This window comes from Anarhichas minor, unplaced genomic scaffold (genome assembly GCF_050575085.1).
Source record: "Anarhichas minor isolate MPS153535 unplaced genomic scaffold, ASM5057508v1 ptg000048l, whole genome shotgun sequence".
In the NCBI taxonomy this organism is placed as follows: Eukaryota; Metazoa; Chordata; class Actinopteri; order Perciformes; family Anarhichadidae; genus Anarhichas; species Anarhichas minor.
Genome location: NW_027466494.1, coordinates 967,223 through 988,992, shown reverse-complemented (window position 1 = coordinate 988,992; position 21,770 = coordinate 967,223). Strand labels below are relative to the sequence as shown.

The window sequence follows — 21,770 nt, the reverse complement described above, 5'->3', positions numbered from 1 at the left end:
CCCCATAGCCCTCAAGATCCTGAAGAAGCCAAAGGACGTGACATCGCTGTTGGGTGCGACTGCCATGTTTGAGGTGGGCATCTCGGAGGATGACATCCCGGTGATGTGGATGTTCAACAAAGTGGAGCTGAGGACCAACGGGAACTACAGGATGCTCTCTGAGAAGAAAACCCACAAGCTGATCGTCCAGGATGTGGACGACAGCAAAGCTGGAGAGTACACGGCGGTGGTGGGCCACCTCCAGTGCAGCGCTAGACTCATCATCGAGTGTGAGTGTTAGCATAGCACGGCACATTAGCATAGCACACCTCATTACCATAGCATTGTACATTAGCATAGCACGACACATTGCATGAAAATGAATTGTTTGTAGGAATGTTAAGTTTGTTGGGCTGAGAGTTTTAAAGTATCCAATGCCAGTAAAGATTGGTACTTTACGTGACGTGAACCACTTTATTTTAATATCCTTAAAGCATTAATTAAATGCTGTTTGTCAGGTAACAGTGACCAAAGCTAAAAGCTAGCGTAATATTACGTATTTTAGAGAGTTTGATGTGAAACAAATACTCAACTAAAATAGCTAAATATATAAAAAAGCTACATCATGGATGTATAAAGACAAACGGATACAGCTTCATTCCTATTAACGTTGGTCAGTGCCACATTAATTACTTCTGAGTATGAAATGATCCAGTTCTTCAGATGGTCTTGGGACCCATAGAGCAGGAGCACTAGCTTTAGCCCCGCCTCCAAGCCCTTGGTTCAGCCTTTTGTACGTTTTTCCAAATTAAACTTTTAGTTAAGTAGTTTACGTAACACAGCTAACAATTATTTTTATGAAACACAAACATCTCACTCTCAGTGATAGAATATCTTCTCCCTGTACTGACCTCATGGAGGAACCACCCTGATTGTTCATATTTGGATGAAATGTATTGACACTGACATTTTCTCTTCAGCCCTGCGAGTCACCAAACCCCTAAAAAGCGTCAAAGTCCCAGAGACCCAGGTGGCCACGTTGGAGTGCGAGGTTTCTCACTTCAACGTGCCGTCCACCTGGCTGAGAGACGGCGTGGAGATCGAGATGAGCAAGAAGTTCAGGATCGTGGTTCAGGGAAAACTCCACCAGCTGAAGATCATGAACACCAGCAGGGACGACTCTGCAGAGTACACCTTCGTCTGTGGGAACGACCGAGTGTCTGCAACGGTCACCGTCAGCTGTAAGCTATTTTCTTTAGCTACCGTCACTGATGGCAACACCACATTCATTGTAGTTAAAGGCATTGTTTACAGTGTTTCCAGAGGAACGTTCACCAATACCTTTTAGTTTCAATGAACTTACCATCAGTTTTGTTGTTGTTTACCAGCTATCCTCATCACAACGATGCTGCAGAACCTGAACGCTCAGGAGAAAGACACAGTCACATTCGAGGTGAACGTTAACTACGAGGGAATCACGTACAAATGGCTGAAGAACGGCGTGGAGATCCGGTCCACGGACAGATGCCAGGCTCGCTGCAAACAGCTCAGTCACACTCTGAGCATCAGGAACGTTCACTTTGGGGACAGCGCCGAGTACACCTTCATGTCCGGGTCTGCAGTCACTACAGCTAAACTCTATGTTGAGGGTAAGACTTGCATTGTGATTCAACCTTTTTCCTTTTAGCTCAGGTTGGGTCTCCACCGACTCCTGATCAAAACGGGTGCTAGCGGCTCCACTTTCTAAACCAGTTAGTCTCCAACTGAGCCTGTCTGCTGTTTGGTGGTAGAACCCCCCTCCAATGACAAATAGACCCTCCCCAAAGACCAGTAGACCCTCCCCAATGACAAATAGACTCTCCCCAAAGACCAGTAGACCCTCCCCAATGACCAGTAAACTCTCCCCAAAGACCCTTAGAACGCCCCCAATGACCAGTAGAACATCCTGAAGGACAAGTAGAGCCTCCCAAAGAATAAAATCTCATCTCCACAACCCCTTTTGATTGATGCCCCTGTTTTTTTCGCTGCAGCCCGCGTGGTTGAATTTACCAAAGACCTGAAGGGCCTGAAGATCACCGAGAAGAAGAGAGCGACTTTTGAATGTGAGGTTTCTGAACCGAACATCCAGGTGATCTGGATGAAGGACGGTCAGGAGCTGGAGATGTCCGACAGGTACAGCAGCTCGTATTCAGCTGTTAAAACACTCTTATTAATTAAACCAATATATCAAGAAAATGAATGAATGCAGAAAATCTCCTCTCTTTTTTCTGCAGATATAAAATGACCTCAGATAAGTTCGTGCACCGCTTGATTCTGCCGTCAGTTCGCCTGTCCGATGCCGGTGAATACACCGCTGTGGCCGGGTCGAGCATGTCCAAGGGCAACCTGGTAGTGGAAGGACGAGACATCAAGATCTCAGAGCCCCCTAACCGGCACATCACCGTGAGTTCTTATTATGATCTACGCACAAATGTTTAAAATCACTTCGTTTCACAGATTTCTCGCCATAAACTCATTTCGATTTTAACCACACTGCTGATAATTTCCTGCAGTTATGTGTTTTACATTCTTCTGATGTTTGATTTTAATGTTCATTAGTTTACGTAGTAGTTTCCTGTAAAAGTTCTCTACCTTTGAGGCAACCAGTAAACATTTTATCTTCTAAAAATATAGAGTTCTGGGAGGTTCCTGATCGTATTTTTCCAGCAAGAATTTATGAGAAATACTAGAACTCGAACTCCCGGTATTCAGACGCACCTTTCCCCTGTCTTTGCAGGTCGTTGAGAAACAAAGAGCGACCTTCGAGTTCAATGTGAACGAGGACGACGTGGACGGTCGCTGGCTGAGGAACGGGGTGGAGATCCAGTTCTCGGTGGAAGAGAGGTTCAACTACGCCACCATCAGGAAGCTGCACCGCCTCACCATCTCTGAGACCTACCGGAGCGACGCCGGAGAGTACACCTTCTTCGCCGGCAAGAACCGGAGCACCATGAACCTCCTCGTCAGACGTAAGAGACCTGCTGACCAGACACTTCTCTCTTGTAGTAGTTTGACCTAAGATGTCTTCTGAAAATGAATTTCACTGTCAACAATTCACAAACTGTCAGAAGATGAGTGAAATCAAAATTCTGGTGATGAAGTAATTAATAATGACATCATCATATTTAAATGACGTTATTAATGTTTAACCACTTTCATCAGCACAAACCTGAAAATCAATACTGTCCTTTATTGACTTATTAACACTTTTTCTTTTCTTTTTTAAGAGAAAAGTTTCACTAAAGAAAGTTTCATCTTTATTATGATTTATTGTTTATAATATTTTTAAATAATGCTAGAATTTAAGGGAACGCCTTTGATTAAATTGTAAAATATTACAGTCTGTAATTTCCTAATTATTCTTGGTTCTTATTCCCGGAGTAGTGAACCTGAGGAACGAGCTCACAAATGGAGAACTGTAGGAATTCATGTTCCCGTTGCTGACAACGATAAGAGTATTTCTGCAGTTTAACCTTCTTCTGCTGTCATCAGTACCGGAGCCTCCTCAGATCGTCCGGCAGATTCAGGCCCAGGCGGCAACGTCGGGTCGGTCGGTCCGTTTCTCGGTGCAGGTGAGCGGCCTCCCGAAGCCCCAGGTGTCCTGGTACAAAGACTCTCAGGCTCTGTCCACCAGCTACAAGTGCAAGTTCCTCCACGACGAAGACGAGCACACGCTGCTGCTGCTGGAAGTCTTCCCCGAGGACGCCGCCGTCTACAACTGTGAGGCCAAGAACGACTACGGAGAGGCCACAAGCTCCGCCCCTCTCACTGTGGAAGGTACGTTTATTCAGAGGAAGACGTTACGCTCTGTTTCACTTTTTACTTTTAGGCTTTCCTTCACATTATGACGTGCAAATTCATTTTAAAAGCTGGTTTATGGACCAAAATAAAGACAAATTGAATCTAACATTAAATGAAACAAACTATTATTAACATACAGCACAAACAGTGTTGGACATTAAAGTGAAGGATGACACAGAATCAAATAATAAATGAATAATACATTATGTCCTGTTTTTATAACTCTGAGGCTTTCTAACACTTGTATATTTATCAGTTAACCAACAGGTGCTCCAGAGAGAGTAAAGATGAGAACACTATGTTAACATTCAGTGAACAATGAGACGCTGCTACCAAAGTCACGTCGGCTTTAGCAGAACTTTAGCCGTGAATCAACCGAGCTGATAGACTGAAACACCGAGACGTGTCGTCACGTTGACTTGTCTTCTATAAGAGATTACAGACGGCTTTAAGACGAACCGAGACCTTTATTCTTAAACACCAACAGACCAAAAGGACTTCTGGTCAAAAAGAAAAGACCAGTTCAGGTTCAGAGACTCTTCACTTTAAAGCTAACGTAGACTATAACCTGTTGCTCCAATAGGACATTTAACTTTTGGGGTTCCTGCAAATGTTTCATTATATATTCATGGGCATTTCTGTAAACCATGTCAAAAGTCAGATTCCAGTTTTGACGCTTTGTGGTTTGGTTCCATTCATTATTTTTTGGGATTTAATGTTTTCAAATATAAAAGATATGTTCATCTTATTTGAACAAAAAGCCCAACGTTACGTCAGCCTCCAGACATGTAGTAGTTCATCCTGATTGGTTAAAGATGCCGTCATTGATTCTGTGTTGGTCGTCTTGTCTGTCTAACAGTTCCCGAGGTGGTTGAAACCGTGGCTCGGGTGTCGGCTCCGGTCCTCATCGCTCCCATGCGGGACATCCTGGTCTCAGAGGGACACCCGGCCCAGTTCCAGTGCACCGTCTCTGGGGAAGGTAGTGACCACCGCTCGCCTCCTCTGGTTGTTGGTCTGAAGAAGAAATACAGAAGTTTAGATACTCGTTGACCTTAAATGCTCAGAGAGCTCACATATTATATGATATTTGTGGTATTACTTGCAGTGATTCCATATTCAAACACGTGAGATGATCCTGACTAGTAAAAAAACAGGCCTAGTAGTTAAAAGGTTAACTGTTTGTCTCCAGATCTGCAGATTTCTTGGTTCTGTGGCGACAGAGAGGTCCGACAGGCGGACGTCTTCAGGATGTCTCACTACGGTGAAACCTGCCAGCTGGACATTTCCAGAGTTCTCCTGCACCACGAGGGAGACTACTCGTGTGCTGTCAGTAATGCGGCAGGAATGGTCACATGTGCTGCGACTTTGAATATCGAAGGTGAGTAATTCAGAGGTTCAGATCTCTATTAGCACCGCATGTGCTTCAGGTGTCAAACTAGGATCTTCTCTGGAGATAGGTCTTACTTGAGGAGGCTCTGACTGTCCGCTAAACACCTGACTTGTTAAATTGACACTATGCAGGTAAAATAAATCCTCTTAAAGTCTGTTTTCATTTGGAAACAGAACCTGGAATTCTCCGTTAGCCGGGTAGCTAACGGTGGCGCTGCTCATCAACAAAGTGTAACTGATTTGACTCCAGAGATTGTGGGAACAGAATGAAAGCATCTGATCTGTAACTGCAGAGTCTCTGTGTCCCTCCAGAGAGGAAGACATCAACACCTGTCAAATGTACAGTGAAGCATGCTTTGGCACAAAGAAGCAGCATGGCTCATGGAGCAAGGGGCGAGGTGTCAGTCCTGTGTGTTCGTCTGCTGCTTTAGATGATGCCACTTTGTTCCGTCTCTTACAGAGTCTGGGGATTAAATATCAGAGTTTAGCCTAGCTTAGCTTAGCTTAGCACAAAGACTGAAAGCAGGGGGAAACTTATAGCTTTGTTAGAACTAAAGAAAGTTTACTCATTTACAGACATAATAATCACAAGAGAACATGAGATCATGAACGTGTTCAACAATGCTAATATCATCAATATTACCATCAATAATGTCAAACATTTATTCTGGATATTGACTTCCTGAAATCCTAAAAACAACTTTTAACTGTCTTCACATCTGAATCTGGCAGAGACGGTAAACACACATTGTATTTGAGTAGTTGTATGTATTCATTAGTCTGAGTTAGCTGTTAGCTGTTAGCTGATCTACATCTCTGAACTCATCATGAAACTCGTCTTTGCTTTTGGTTGCTAGTTTTACAGACTTCTACTAGTTTCCTCCTGTTGTTGTGCTCCTGTCTGTTCAAACTGATTTCAATTGAAGAGACTTTTCTGTCTCTGCATGTCGACAACATCTTTGTGCGACCAGCCTTCAGAAAGTCTTCTACATTTTCTTTTTGACCACAAACAGTTAAACGATCTGTTCCTTGTTTCTGTGGGCATGCAGCACAAACATATATATATACGATAACTATAACATGAGTGAGAGGAGCTGTCTTTGTGTCGCTGCTGTCGTGACGTCCTCACCGTGAGCTCAGCTGTGAATCCTCCAGGTTTCTCCAGGTGAAGCATGACTCTTCTCTTCCTACATGAAGAGCTCTTAAGTGATGAATCTTTATTTCAGAGGAATGCAGCATGCTCAAAACATGGAGCTGAACTTTGGAAATCTAGCTTTCCGGGTTCCTCGTGCTCGAGCACTGATTTTATGTCGAGCTTGCATGATTGAATCGGGAAAGCAGCCACTGTCCTCTACCTCACTGATCAGACTGATGCTCAACGCTCCACTCCAGCTGCACTCTTGGCAAAACAAGCTGTAACCTGAAGAAGTCACCAGAATGATGTGTTGACCTAACTCTTCTACTCTTTCTTACTGCCCAGATGACAAAGCCTTAGCTAGTGTGTGGAGCACTGGGGCTGAGGCTAAAGTAAGTCAGCTGAAGGCTCACTCAGAGACCTTCGGCTCTCTGTCCGTGGGACAAACGGAGTTTTCTGAGAGTTCCTCCGTGTCTTGGAGGACGGTTGAGGTTCAGATGGAGAGCGTGAGCTCCGTGGAGACGAGCTCCCAGAGCAGCTTTGATATCAAACTCTCAGCCAGCCCCAAACTGCTGATGGAAATGAGCGACGTCCGGGTGAAAAGTGGCGAGAAGGCGGAGTTCAGCTGCTCGTTCGACGGGCGGCCCTTCACCGGGGTGGAATGGGATCATAACGGCCAGAGTCTGGCAGACACGGAGCGGTTGAGGAGCTCCGAGACCGAGGGCCTGTTGTCCCTGGTCATCTGGGGTGTTGGCGTGGCGGACCAGGGTTTGTACTGCTGCACCGCCACCAACCAGCACGGACAGAACAGCTCCTCCGCCCAGCTCACTGTTGAAGGTTAATCTTTCTTTCTGTTTCTCCATCTGGTCCATCCACCTCTTCATGCTTGGTCCCCTCCCCTCATATTTAATATTTAGCCTGTAACCCGTTAGAATGTAATGGAATAACCCGCTCTCGTCTAGTTGACCCTCTCTTCCTGCTGCTGCCTCTCTAACCCCATCCATCCATCCTACTAACCCCTTGAGTGTTTAGAGTCGTAGCCTTATACGCTCTGACCCCTAATTACTCTCCCTAACTTTATCCTCACCCAGCCAAAGAAGTGAATCTCAAAGCAGAAACCCCAATCCCTACTGATTCTGTGCGTAAAGTGTCTCAGACAGACACGGGGACCGCTAGAGGTCCTCCGGACCGAGACCAGCAGGAGACGGCGGAGAAGCCGGGACCGTCTCCTCCATCTTCCCAGAGACCCCACAGTCTCATCAGCCACCTGTACTTCCCTGATGTCCCGCCTCATGACAAGCGAGGCCTCTCCAGCTGCCCCGAGTTCCTGATCAAACTTCCCCCCGAGCTGCTGGTCCGAACCAGAGACAGCAGCTCCTTGTGTTGCGTACTGAAGGGGGTCCCCACGCCATTCGTCATTTGGCTTAACAATCGGTTGAATGTTGAGGATTCTGTGTCTTACTCTCTGAAACACGACGGCCCCCTGTGCTGCGTAAATGTTAACAATGTGGGACCCGGACAAGGGGGCTCTTACTCTTGCAAAAATGTCAACTCAGCCGGGGATGCTGAGTGCAGCGCGGTGACGACAGGTTGGCATCTGCATGCTTTTGGTCCTTCTGCTCACTCGGGCTTATTGTCGGCCCAACCACTCATTTTCACTGCTTCCCCACTCAGCCAGCAGAGGCACACTTCTTCTTCTTCTGCAGGTTTAACCGCTGTGTTTAGGAGAGGACGCTCACCTCTGTGTCCTGCTTTACTGACTAAAAACATGGACAGAGTTTAAGAGATCACTCATATCACTGAGCATTTTCCAAAAAACAGCCAGCGGTTCTGCACACTTAAGACCAAAAGGACGCATGAACTTCAGTTAGAAGGAGAAAAAACACACAAATACACAGTTGATATGGATGCACGACCTGTCACTGACCCTAACAGTCTTGCACCATATGAAACTTTATGTTCAGTTTTGAGTGTGTTTTTTAATTCATAAACGTTTGTGTCTTTACAGTGACGACAGCGGACCAGGACCGTGTGATTCAGGTCCAGCAGGACGTCAAAGGTAGATATTGTCTTTGTCCATCACGTATATACTGTAGAGTGCAAACAAGATCAAAACAAGTGTTATAAAACAGTAACAAATATGAACTAAGTATAAAAGTAAAAATCTACAATAACTCAAATATAACTATAACTATTATATATACAGGCAGAATGTTTTACTGGTATTTAGATTTACTTCCAATTCCAAATTATAAATGCTTCTACAAATTGTCTGTCTCACTGTGATTATTCCACTCAGCCTTTTCTAGCTCAACCATCACAGTGGAAGAGGAAACCCAGGACTCGTACTACACCGGTCTAAAGTTATTAGATAAAAGCAGAACACTTGAACTTAAGCCAGAGTCCAAACGCTTCTCCAGCACTTTGGTGAAGAAAAAAGAAAAACCAGTTTTCCTCAGCAAACTCTCTCCAGCAGCTGTGACTGTCGGAGAAACTGCGACGTTTACCGTCACAGTTTCCGGGTTCCCTAAACCCACCGTTCAGTGGTTCCACAACGGGCAGACGATAGCCAGTTCTTCTGTTTACACGTTCGTTCACGAGCGAGATGAGTACACTTTAGTCATTCACAAAGTTCAGAGGGAGTCTGAAGGAGAGTACTCCTGCACTGTCGGCAATAGATTTGGCCATTCAACCTGCACCTCATATTTGCATGTTGAGGTGAAGGAGCCAGAAAAGGAGGAACAAGTTGACAGGAGGACATTTGTCTCAACTGGCAAACCCCCAGAATTCACTAAAACTATTGAGTGTCTTCAGTTATGTGAGGGAGGTCAGGCTTTCTTCAGGTACGCGGTGACCGGAGATCCTCCGCCTGAGGTTCAGTGGCTCAAAGGCAGCTTACACATTCAGCCCAGTGGGTTCTGGATCATTGTGAACAACCCAGATGGATCAGGCTTTATTAATATTCAGAGTGTTAAACAAGAGCACAGTGGTGTGTACACGTGTAAGGCCTCCAACCAACACGGGGAAGCCTCCTGTAGCGCCGAACTGCTGGTGGTCAGTGAGAAAGTCCAGGAAGAGCAGACGTTAGTTAAGAAAACAAAAGGTTTGAAAATATCCATGACCGAACAAAACACCGAATCCAGATTATACCAGAAAAGAACTCTGTCTGATCAGATGATTTACACCATCAGCACTCAGGACCGGCAGATTATCCCCAGCGAGGAGGTGGGAACCCTCCGAGAGCTCGACATCTCGGCAGCCACCCTCCATCGAGAGCAGCTCACCCACCAGGCTGCGGTGCTGCAGGCTCATGAGATACAGGGGAGGGTTTCTTTGGCTCCCACTCATCCACCTCGGGTCTCAGCCGTTCCAATGAAACAGCTTCATATGGCCACTTTCTTATCTTCGGTCCAGGAGAGACAAAAGATCACTGAGCAGCACTCCATACGCATTCTCAGTCCTGAGATTGTAGAACTCCAGTTCGCCAAAGAGCAGCCGTCTAAACTCGTGTCAGCCACGTCTGAAGAGGTCGTTCCACTCGGCACGGTGAGGGCCGAGGCCTTGACGGACCGGGCCCCGGAGCACGGGAACACCTTGAATGAACCCAAGCAGCTTGTTAGTGGTCACCAAGTAGAGTCCAGTCTGCTTATCCTTGATGCAACTTCAGGTGTCGCCCACAGGCCCGAGGAAGAGAGGAGTTTTAGGGTCAAAGAGGGGGTTAAGATTTTATACTCGGCTCAGTCTGCAGGACAACTGCCGATCACAGAAAGACACTCTGAGCCTCTGCCACCTTTAGATGCAGCCACTCAGCCCCTGATTGAGAAAGAGCAATCCAAACCAGTAGTAGCACCAGTTAGTGAAAATAGAATGGCTTTATCCAAAGAGCAGACGTTTGAAATACACCGACCAGAGCAGGAGAGTATCTCCCCACAAAAAGACGTCTTTTATAAGTCAGCTATAACCACTGAGGAGAAATACGAACTCCAAGGTGAACAGACAGGACAGCTGCCGAGTGTAGCATCTTCTGTGTGTCTGCAGCCTCAGCAAGAAGGGGAAAGACTCCTGAATCTGCAGGTTATCAGTGATCAGGATGTTTTACAGTCTGAGGGAAGGTTCAGCAGCGAGAACGCTTCCACAGAGCAGGCCGAGGCCAGGAAGAGTCCCACTTTGTTGCATTCGGTGACTCAAGAAGAGCAAAGAACTACGGTTTGCGAGGCAACCTCAGAGTTCTCAGTAAAGACCGAAGCCACGTCGGTTCAGTCGAAGAAAGAGTTACCGCCGACAAAATACCTTCAGTCAGTTCATTCGGTATCAGTTCTACCAAAGGAAGGGATACTTACCATCACTAAACCTGACCAACAGATGGCAAAGCAGAAACAGGAAAAGGCTAGAAAGCATGCAGCTACCTCAGAAGAGAGAAGGGAGATCACAGCAGATTATCACAGAGAACTCGATGTGTCGGTGACTGGGGTTCAGTCGCAGCTTTGCACTGAGCCAAAGCCTTACAGTATCCTCACCGTCTCTTTCCAGACGATGCAGTTGCAGAAGGAGATGCCTTTTATTAGCGACGTCAGGCAGCAGCGAGCGCTGGTCCAGAAAGAGGACTACTGGAACATCATGCATTCTTTGAATGTTACGGACACTCACAGCCTCGAGGAGGGTCACACCAGTAACCTAAAAACCGATGAGAAATTCAAGTCTGAGACAAAAGTTGAGCCTAAAATACCCAAAATAACCGTTTTTATAGAGGAGAAGGCAGTTGCCAATGAGAGCTGTACTATCTTAGAAGCCGCTGAGCAGGACTTTGCAGTCCAGATCCAGGAAGGCCAGACAGTCCGGCAGTCGGTGCTGCTTGAAGAAAAGCAGGTCATTATGGGAGAGCAGTCGAGTGAGATACACAAATGTGAGGGCTCGACTGTCGGCATCGTGACGCAGCCTAAAGAAGCTCTGTTTGTTCACGAGTCTCAGGACACTCTGACTCTTCCTAAAGAACTCAACTTTGTGATTCAGATTCCCAAATCGTCCAGTGTGAACATCCGGCGTCAGCTCAGAGCCGCTCTTCAGTCCGCTGTGGCCAGTGATCAACCAGTGTTACTGGCCGATGTCATAGGAGGGTTACAGGCAGTGGAGGTTCAGGAGGTGAAGGTTCAAAGAGAGCCCAGACGGGCCACGTCCACATACCTGATCACAACCCCAGGAGCCCCCATGGAGATCACTCTGTCTTTTGAAGGTGAATACCCTCAGACAGCTGACCTCAGGTCTGAACTCCAGGTAGCTCTGCATGCAATGGTTTTCCAGGAGCAGCAGAGTCTTACGTTGGAGCAACTAGGCACCATGCAGAAGGACAAGCCTCAGAGAGCGCTGCTCAGCTCGGCGCCCTCCAAGGAGGTGCTGTCGTCTGTGGTGGACACCAAGATGGTGGCCGAGAGTGCAGTTGGGTTTCCTCCTGCTGAATCTCAGTCTGCAGCCGTCAAAACCGAAGCCAGGACTTCCTTCCAAAGCGCATCAGTTCAGAGCCGGTCTGAGATCCATGAGTCTCGGCAGGTGAGCATGAAGACAGTCCGGTCCGAGAGGAACGCCAGCACTGCTGAAGTGACCACCACAGTTCCTGTGGGTCACGTTCCCGTTGAGCAATCTGTGGGCATTGTTGTCCACAGAGAAACCAGAGAGGAGTATCTCTCGGAGGCGATCATGATCAGCGAGTCCTCCGACAGTCTGGTAGATTATCCTGCTGTCGTTGATTCTCTGGAAGACGTTTGCATTGAGGAAAAGAGCGAGGCCGTTTTTACTGCCACCATTAAGTACGTCACCAAAGCTAACTGGTTTTTCAACGGCCAGTTGGTGAAATCTGGCAAAGAGTTCAAGTGTTCTAAAGACCACGACACACACACACTAGTTATCGACAAAGTTGTGAAAGAGAAGCATCAAGGAGAATATGTCTGCGAGGCTGAGAATGAAGCCGGCAAGACGACAACATCTGCACGACTCACTGTGGTCTCAAGAGGTTTGATGATGGACAATTCTTTGATATCATCATCAACTAACTTCACACATTAGTGGAATCCTGTTGTCTGCAAACCTCGAACATAACTCAAACTTTAAATGAACTTAGGATGGAATTCATGTGTTAAATACTATTTTAAGACTAAAATGAAATGTCTTTGCATATTTTTAAAGCTAAATTAAATTTGGATGTTTGAGCTTTTCACCAGACAGCAGTGACATCCTCACTTTTCCTTCAAGTTCATCCATTCCTCCACATGCATATCACCTCTTCATCCATTCCTTTGTCCTTTTAAAGAATCACCTTTGACTTCATATCTTTAGATATCCATCACTTCTCCTTCCTCCTTCTTCTTTGCATGCTTTCTCTCCTCTTCTTATCACTCTAAAACCATTTGTCTCCTCCACAGTCACAACAGGATAACTTTGTGTGTCACTTTCCATCCCAGGTTCACTACTCATCTCCACCTCCAGCAGAAACATTCCATGTTACTTCCATTTCAACTACTTCTGTTTATTAACTTTGTCGTTTTTTTTACTTTCTTTCTCTCCAAAACACGCAGTGAAACCTGTGTTCAGGCACAGAATTGTTCCCCTGGAGATCAACATTGGCAACACGGCCAAGTTTGAATGTGAAACTGAGGACGCTCCTAATGTGAGCTTCAAGTGGTTCAAAGATGGAACCCAAATCAAAGAGGGCGATAAATACAGGATGATCAGTCGCTTCAGTGCTTCCTCTCTGGAGCTCCTGAGCCCAAACAAGGAGGACAGGGGCGAATACACCTGCAAGGCGTCCAATCAGCACGGCAGTGACGAATGCTCCGCCTCTCTCAGCGTAACGGGTAAGAGCGACGCATCTTTCCTTTCTATGCTGCTTGAGTTGGGAGCTGTTAATCTAGAACTGTTGTTGACTTATTTTTCCTTCGTAGAATCATCTGTTGCTGCTTGAAACTTTACGTTTAATTTGCTTAATTGTGAATTATTTGGGTTTTTTTGCCGCCGGTATCTCTTTGGTTAAAGTAAATCAACAGGGTACAACATTTGACCACTAATGTTTTTCTGTTCTTCTTAATTCTTATAGAGCAATGCCCTCCTGCCTTTATCACTAAACCTGACCCTCAGACTATGTATGCTGGAAAGAGGGCAATAATACAGTGTGTGATATCAGGATCTGCTCCACTGAATGTTGTCTGGCTCAAAGACAACCAGGCCTTACCCAGAGAGCCTGCACACTACCAAACCTCTTGTGACAAGAATAAGCACATTCTTGAGATTACCAAAGTCCATCCGGATGACGGGGGGCTTTATGTGTGCAAAGTGTCTAATAATATTGGCACAACGGAGTGCAGCACGGAGCTGCGGGTCATTGATAAGCCCAACTTCGTGAAGCCCCTGGGTCCGGTGGCGGCTGTGGTCGGAGCTCCTCTGCAGCTGGAGTGTCTGGTGGATGAGGACACTGGAGTAACTGTCTCCTGGACCAGAGATGGTAGAAAGGTCCACCAGTCTCCAGACTGTAAACTGTCCTTTGAGGATAAGACAGTTGCTCTTGATATCCTAAAGACCACACTGAAAGACTGTGGAAACTATGTGTGTACAGTGACTAATGCCGCTGGGAGTGCAACTTGCTCCACCTCGGTGAAGGTTCAAGGTAAGAGCTGTCTAGTTCACTTTCTTGGCTGCTGCAGCATTTGTAGCGGTTGCAAATCTGCAGGACTGAAAATGAACATAATTGTATTCTGTGGTGTCTAATTAAGGTGTACATCTTTAATCTCTTCTCTTTCAATGCTGTTTTTTATTTTTATTGAAATGACTTTTAAACCACACACCTCTCCAGAGCCGCCGGTCTTTGTGAAGAGGCTGGAAGCCTCCACAGTCTGGAAGCAGGGCAGCACTGCACGGCTGCAATGCACCGTCAAAGGATCCCCTGAACTCCACACCAGCTGGTTCTTTAACAACAGCGAGGTGTCTGCTGGTGGCAGATATGACATCAGTCTGAAGGACGGAGTCACAACTCTTGAAATAAAGGATGTCATGTTGACTGACAGTGGAAACTTTACCTGTGAGGTTCTTAATGAGTCTGGGTGTGAAAGCTGCAGCACTAAAGCAACAGTGAAAGGTGTGTAGACTTAGATTATTTTAGTACAGAGCCAAATATTCAGACCGGACAAAAACCGGTCTAACCGAGCTATGTGTTCCCCTTTAGAACCGCCGTCTTTCAGGAAGGAGTTAATCTCCTTAGAGGCGGTCAGAGGATCGGTAGCCGTTTTGGAGTGTGAGATGTCAGGCTCTGTGCCGTTCGAGGTGACCTGGAAAAAGAATAAGAAACATCTGTCAGCAGATAAGAAGTACGGGATCGTGTCTCTGGGATATCTGAGCTCTCTGGAGATCCACTCATTTGAGAGCGCTGACGCTGGTGAATACGAATGTGTCGTATCCAATGAGGTTGGGTCAGTAACCTCAAAGTCATTGGCTAAACAGAGAGGTTAGTGTTAACAGGACACATGTTCTCTATTAGTGCTGTTGTCCTCTAGGCTGCTGTTTACATCATTATCACTGTTATTTCAGAGCCGCCTATGTTCTCAAAGAGGGTTGAGAGTGCGACAGCAGTGTTGGGAAACACAGTGAAACTACAGGGAACCATTAAGGGCTCAGCTCCCATCTCTGTTAAATGGACGAAAGACTCTGAGCTGCTCAGAGATGACGATCCAAACGTCAAAATGACATTCGTGAACAACATTGCTGTCATTTCCTTCTCATCCGTTGAGATAAAGCACGGCGGCAAGTACACTTGCCTCGCCAACAACGAGGCGGGACAGCAGAAATGTGAAGCTGTGTTAACAGTTCAAGGTCAGAACACATTCATATTTGTTGGAAATATTTCTAAAATGCAGATGTAGATGTTTCTGAACTCTAAAAAACTCATGTTGTATTATAGAACCGGCTAAGATCTTAGAGAAAGCAGAGTCCATCAGTGTGACTGCAGGAGATTCTGCCACGTTGGAGTGCACGATCTCTGGAAGCCCAGACCTCAAAGTGAAGTGGTTTAAAGACGGCAAAGAGATGATCAGTGGCCGTAAATATAAGATGACTGTGAAGGAGAACACTGCCATCCTAAAGATCCTCTCAGCAGATAAAGGAGACACTTCAGAGTACAACATGGAGGTGTCCAATAAAGTTGGGAAAGACCAGTGCACATGCTCGGTCACCGTTATAGGTCAGTTTGAGCCCAGAATACAGTTTCAATAGCAACTTAGAGATGTGGCCGTTGGTTTATGTTTGATATATTTCCTCACACAGATCGTGCAGTTCCACCGTCCTTCACCAGAACTCTAAAGAAAGAGGATGGGAGGGTTGGTAGTAATGTAACCTTGGAATGCAGAGTTGCTGGATCTCAGCCGCTGGTCGTTTCTTGGTACAAAGACCAGAAACAAATCCACAGCAATGGCAAATATAAGCTTGATTTCAGTGAGATTACAGCCTCCCTCACCATAAGTGGCCTGGAGCAAAGCGATGGTGGAGTTTATACCTGCCGGGCCTCTAACGATGCCGGAGAAAAAGACACCAGTGGTTCTTTGTCCGTCAAAGGTCAGAGGAGTTGAAATACTTTACCTTTAACCTGAGATCAAACAGGACTCCAACAGTTATTGATAGGCTTTGAACATGAATGCTGTTTTTCTTCCCAAATAACTCCAGAACCTCCGGTCTTCACGGTGAAACCTCAATCCCAGGATGCCTCACCGGGATCAAATGTGGTCATAAAATCCGCCTTTACAGGATCAGCTCCTCTGGTTGTGAAATGGTTCAGAGAGGAGAGCGAGATTTTCACTCGAGGAAAGTGTTTCATAAAGAAAGATGCCTCTTCGAGCTCTTTGGAGCTTAACTCTGTGAAACCCAGTGACTCCTCTAAATACACATGCCAAGTGTCCAACGATGCTGGGAAGGTGGATTGCACCGCAGTCCTCTTTGTGAAAGGTGCTGTTTCATTCTTTCTTTTTAAAAAGTGATATGCTGAACTGTTGTTTTCTTTATTTAAACTCTTGTGTTTCCTGTAACTGTTCATTTACAGAAGCCCCAACATTTACAATGAAGCTTGAGCCTTCACAGCTGCTGAAAACTGGACAACCTCTCAAGTTGTCCTGCAAAGTGCAGGGAACCCCTGTTATTAGCATCAAGTGGTTCATAAACGGCTCAGAAATCTCTTCAGACCTCAAACACTCGTTGTCCTTCGACGGCTCGATAGCGACTCTGGAGGTAGAGAAGTGCTCTGTGGAGGATAGTGGAGATTATGTCTGCATGGCGTCCAGCGAGGCCGGCAGAGACCAGAGCAGCTGCTCAGTAACAGTGAAAGGTTGGTCCAGTCTTCAGTAGTCCTCTAATCAAACTTTTGAGATGAAGTCTGGTCCCCATTGGTCTTTGGCATGTTCAATGCTGCCCACATTAACAGGGAATCTTGGCGTTCTTGTCTCTCCACCAAACACAGAAGCCAGTGAGGGATCAAACCCTTTTTTCACTTGTGACTTCTGTTAGTTCTTCAACCAAATCTCAACTACATTCAACATCACGCTAACTGGTTGATTCAACTTTTTGTCGGGAGAGAACGAAACTTAAAAACTACACAAGTTATACGTACAAGTATAAAATATAGCAAAGCAAAGCAACTTGTGTTTGCATCACGTCAAACATACTAAAGAAAATAAGAGATGCGGAGATACAATCAAGATGCTTCCTGTCGTCCAAGTTCTAAGGATATGAAACAATCATATCTCGATCAGCTTCTACTCAATCATTTGTTCTACATTCAGTTAGTTTTCAGTGACAACATGATATCAACTTCTCCAATGTTCTCAGTACTAAAGGTTATCGTTAAGTTCTAGAATTCACTTCACAACAGAGACTTAACTTTGTAGACTGATGAGTGTGGAGCGTTTGAGATGTTTCAGCTCTGAGCAGCTAGAAGAACTCTGTGGACCAGACGGGCCTCATGAGACCAAAAGTCTCATTTAGCCTTCTATTGCCTTTAAATAACCTTTACTATCTTTGTTTTGTAGAGCCTCCAGTGTTTGTGAGGTCTTTCGAATCAGCTGAGCTTGTAAAGGGAGCCGACATTATCTTGGAAGGAACCGTTTCCGGTTCCCCTCCTTATGAAATCACTTACTTCCTCAACGATAAACCGATCAGAAGCAGCAAAAAGCACAAGATCAGTGTTGAAAACGACACCGTCACTCTTCACGTCTCAAACTGTGAGAGTGGAGACGCTGGGACGTACCAATGCACTGTTGCAAACGATGTTGGGGAGACATCTTGTAATTGCCAGATTTCATTGAAAGGTTAGTTCAAGGACAGTTTAAAATACTGTCATCAAAGGATATCTTTCTACATGTTGCCCCACTGCCAATACATCATTTTTTAATGCAAATTTCAGCTGTTTCATTTTGGGGCATTTTGGACAAATTATTTTATGAGGAGATAAGGATGCTGCACGTGCTTTTCTTTTCATTGCACAGCCATTAGATCAGGGAAATAAAGATTTGCAATGTGGATCATCTGTGTTTGTGTAAATCCTCCTACAGCCTTCAGTCTGATTTGTGGTCTTCTCCCACTAGAACCTCCATCATTTGTCCAGAGACTCGAGGATGTGTCCTGCATGGTGGGCTCTGAGGTCTCTATGAAGTGTCTGTTGTCTGGATCACTTCCCATGACTCTCTCCTGGATCAAGGACGGTCATGAGCTCACAGAAGACGAGCACGTTAAGATGTCCTATGAAACCAAAAGTGCCGTGTTGAATTTGAAAAATGCTCAGTTATCACACGGCGGGAAATATGTGTGTCAGGCCCAGAACAAAGCCGGGACCCAGAGATGTGCCGCTGTGCTCGTAGTGACAGGTTTGTAGGAAGTTTGTCTCTTTGTCTCAACTGCTTTTGCTTTTATGTGAAACTTTGACGTTCTATCTGTTGCATTAACACTGTTAAGTGGTAGCAGCTAACTCAGTTTTGGACCTTTTTTGTGATCCCAGAGCCAGCAAATATTTCAGAACATGCAAAGTCCATCAGTGTAACAGAGGGCGACCCGGCCCGGCTTGAATGCAGATTCTCAGGCACCAAACCGCTCAAGTCCAGATGGATGAAGGCGGGAAAGGAGCTGACGTCGGGCCGGAGATACAAAGTACAGAGCGCCGACAGAAGCTCTGTACTCCAGATTATTAAAGTAGAGCAAAGCGACAGCGGTGAATACACCTTTGAAGTCTCAAACAATGCTGGGTGCAGTTCTTGTGAGGCAGCCATTTCTGTCTTAGGTCAGTTCATCCCAAAGTTTCATGTCTTTTATAAGATCTTCTATTCTGTTCATACAACCAACTAAACGTGTTGTCTTTGCACTTTGTATATAACAGATCAGATTATCAAACCGTCTTTTACGAGAAAGCTGAAGCAGACGGAAGGTATCAAAGGATCGTTTGCTCATCTGGAGTGTCTGGTATCTGGCTCCTTGCCGATAACCATACAATGGTACAAAGATGAGAAAGAGATCCAGACTGATGAGAAACACAAATGCACTTTCTTTGAGAATGTTGCTTTCCTGGAAATCTCTAATCTTGACAGTAAAGACAGCGGCAGCTATACCTGCATCGCTAAAAACAAAGCAGGAACTGTCCAGTGCTCTGGGAACGTGTTTGTCAAAGGTTTGTTTTTGGTATTTATCAGTAGGTGGATATGTTTAATCAAAGTTTAGCTACACATCTTAAGGGATCTTTGTTATAGAAGCATTATTTCCTTTTGTTTCTCTTCCAGAACCACCATGCATTCTTGAAAAGCCTGATTCCATGAATGTCTTGCCTGGCTCCAAAGTCCAGTTGAACGTACTAGTCTCTGGCACGCCGCCACTGACCACCAAATGGTTTAAAAACAAGAAAGAGATTTTATCCACTGCCGACTGCTCTGTGGTCAAAGACAACACCTCGAGCTCTCTGGAGCTCTTCTTTGCTAAAACCTCTGATTCTGGAGACTATGTCTGTGAAATCCAGAACGATGTGGGCTCCACTTCATGCCAGGCAACGCTCTTTGTCAAAGGTTAATATTGGTCTCTCGCCTCGGCCAGTTTTCTTTATCTTTTAGTGATCACCATACGTAAGTAACTTCTGTACGTATTTGTTCCAGAACCTCCTTTCTTCATGGAGAAACCTGAAGGTGTTTCAGTAGTAAAGGTCGGAGACAGCAAGGTGTTTGAGTGCAAGGTTGCTGGTTCTCCAGAGATCTCTGTGCGTTGGTTCAGAGACGGAGCTGAGATTCACCAAAGTGACAAACACATGATGTCGTTCATGAACTCTGTGGCCAACTTAGAGGTTTGTCAAGTCGGTGAAAATGACAGCGGGAAATACTTCTGCGAAGTCTGCAACGAAGCAGGAACAGAGAGTTGTACTGTTGAGCTAGAAGTGAAAGGTTGGTTTTCCTCTTCATGTTAACATCCTGTCAGAGACATAATTATAAATGTCATCACTAAAACGGGTCAGAAGCTGCTGTAGTTTGACGTGCATTCTTATTTCAGAGCCTCCTTTGTTCGCCGAAGAGCTGACGGCTCTCCAAGTCGTTGAAGGTTCCACCGCAGCATTCTCTTCCAAAGTGGCAGGAAGTGCTCCGTTCAAGGTCACATGGTTCAAAGATAAAAAGCCAATCAAATCCAGCAAAAAGCATCTTGTTGAAAGTGAACATGTGAGCTTGAAAATCCAGGACTGTAAAGTGGGAGATGTTGGTGCTTATGAGTGCGTGGTAGCCAACGAGGTTGGAAGTTGTACTGGCTTTGGATCTTTGTCTCTGAAAGGTTGGTTTGACTTCACACTGACATACATGAAGCACTGAACTCTCTCTGGTGTTTAAAACCACATCTTTTCTTTCTATTAGTTCCTCCAACGTTTGTTCAGAAGATAGAAAATGTCTCATCTGTTATGGGAGCTGTTGCGGTCTTTCGCTGCTCCGTAGAAGGGTCTCTGCCTCTTTCTGTACAGTGGCAAAAAGACGAGAACTGGATCACTGAAGATCCAAAAATTGAGAGAACGTTTGAGAACAAAGAGGCAACTCTCAGGATTCCTTCCTGTGAGGCGACGCACAGGGGGAAATACACCTGCCAGGTGGTAAATGAGGCCGGGCAGGACAAATGCACTGCCACCCTCGTAGTGCAAGGTACCCATCGTTCTTTATTACATTAAAGGTAGCTCTAATGCAATTACAAGTGCACTCACCTCTTCTTCTCGGTGTTTTAGAACCACCTAGGATCCAAGAGATGATGGAAGTAGTCAAAATGACCCGTGGAGACCCGGTTAGTCTCGAGTGCAGGCTAACTGGAACTCCTCAGATCAGAGTGAGATGGACTAAAGATGGCAAAGAGCTCCAGTCGAGCAGAAAACATCATCTCTGCTACGAGAACAACCTCAGCAGTCTGAACATAAAGTCCTCTCAGACCGAGGACAGCGGAGAGTACCTGTTTGAAGCCACAAACTCTGTGGGGACTTGCAGCTGTAAAGTCACGCTGGTTGTTTTAGGTTTGTAAGAATATTAACAGATCATTTAAGTTGTAGATTTGTGTATTTTCTTTGACTCTAATTATCTTTTGTCACTTTAAACAGAAGAAGTAATTCCTCCGACGTTCAGTCGGAAGTTAACAAACATGCAAGCGATTATGGGTGCAGTGGTGACCATGGAGTGCAAAGTGTCCGGTTCTCTTCCAATATCAGTTGAATGGAGCAAAGGGAAAGAAAAGATCACCAAGAGCTCCAAATATGAACTTGTGCACATTGAGAACTCCGTCTCTCTGGAGTTCAAACTGACTGAGGGTTGTGATACCGGAGAATACTCCTGTAAGGTCTCCAACGCAGCAGGCAGCTGTGTGTGCAGTGGAGTTCTCACAGCTAAAGGTCAGCATTCAAGCTGTTCATTTTGTTCAATTTTCACCTCAAAGGCTGTCGCTCATGTGTGGTAATCATTTATCTGTGTGGGTTTTTTAGTGCCACCGAGATTCGTATCGGAGCCCGAGTCTCAGGCTGTTGTTCAGAAGTCTGCTGTGCTCTTCAGAAGTGTCTTTGAAGGAACGTCCCCATTTGTGGTGAAGTGGTTCAAGGATGACGTGGAACTCATCACGGGGCCGTCATGTACGATCCGACTGGAGGAATATTCTTCCTCTGTAGAGCTCCACTCAGTCGGGACTCGGCAATGTGGAATTTATTCGTGCCAAGTTTGCAACGAAGCCGGCGAAGTGAAAAGTGCAGCAGAGTTGTTGGTGAAAGGTTGGACTCTTCTTCTTTTTTGTCCTCCACTATCATGGTCACTCAGCTAACTCCATCTTTTTACTCCATTGTCACAGCTCTTCTGTCTGCATTTTTATTTTCTTAACATTTTCTTTTCTCACCAGGAATGTCTATGTTGTCTTCAGAGTCACC

The 21,770-nt window shown here is 45.6% G+C and overlaps 1 protein-coding gene across 1 annotated transcript in view; it reads left to right on the top strand.

The window, feature by feature from the left end:
- LOC142971624 (titin-like) overlaps positions 1-21,770 on the top strand; it is a 169,941-nt gene that overhangs the window by 22,660 nt on the left and 125,511 nt on the right. The window contains exons 29-61 of the mRNA XM_076112202.1: positions 9-269; positions 960-1,220; positions 1,368-1,628; positions 2,010-2,151; positions 2,253-2,421; positions 2,756-2,987; positions 3,511-3,795; positions 4,679-4,798; positions 5,009-5,197; positions 6,137-6,154; positions 6,737-7,180; positions 7,435-7,932; positions 8,352-8,402; positions 8,643-12,347; positions 12,910-13,188; positions 13,428-13,994; positions 14,181-14,462; positions 14,550-14,828; positions 14,912-15,193; positions 15,282-15,560; positions 15,644-15,931; positions 16,040-16,318; positions 16,413-16,694; positions 17,395-17,673; positions 17,950-18,228; positions 18,360-18,638; positions 19,132-19,410; positions 19,498-19,779; positions 19,886-20,158; positions 20,239-20,517; positions 20,598-20,876; positions 20,961-21,248; positions 21,339-21,617. Coding sequence (XP_075968317.1) covers positions 9-269; positions 960-1,220; positions 1,368-1,628; positions 2,010-2,151; positions 2,253-2,421; positions 2,756-2,987; positions 3,511-3,795; positions 4,679-4,798; positions 5,009-5,197; positions 6,137-6,154; positions 6,737-7,180; positions 7,435-7,932; positions 8,352-8,402; positions 8,643-12,347; positions 12,910-13,188; positions 13,428-13,994; positions 14,181-14,462; positions 14,550-14,828; positions 14,912-15,193; positions 15,282-15,560; positions 15,644-15,931; positions 16,040-16,318; positions 16,413-16,694; positions 17,395-17,673; positions 17,950-18,228; positions 18,360-18,638; positions 19,132-19,410; positions 19,498-19,779; positions 19,886-20,158; positions 20,239-20,517; positions 20,598-20,876; positions 20,961-21,248; positions 21,339-21,617 — 12,249 coding nt within the window. The remainder of the gene's footprint in view (positions 1-8; positions 270-959; positions 1,221-1,367; positions 1,629-2,009; positions 2,152-2,252; positions 2,422-2,755; positions 2,988-3,510; positions 3,796-4,678; positions 4,799-5,008; positions 5,198-6,136; positions 6,155-6,736; positions 7,181-7,434; positions 7,933-8,351; positions 8,403-8,642; positions 12,348-12,909; positions 13,189-13,427; positions 13,995-14,180; positions 14,463-14,549; positions 14,829-14,911; positions 15,194-15,281; positions 15,561-15,643; positions 15,932-16,039; positions 16,319-16,412; positions 16,695-17,394; positions 17,674-17,949; positions 18,229-18,359; positions 18,639-19,131; positions 19,411-19,497; positions 19,780-19,885; positions 20,159-20,238; positions 20,518-20,597; positions 20,877-20,960; positions 21,249-21,338; positions 21,618-21,770) is intronic.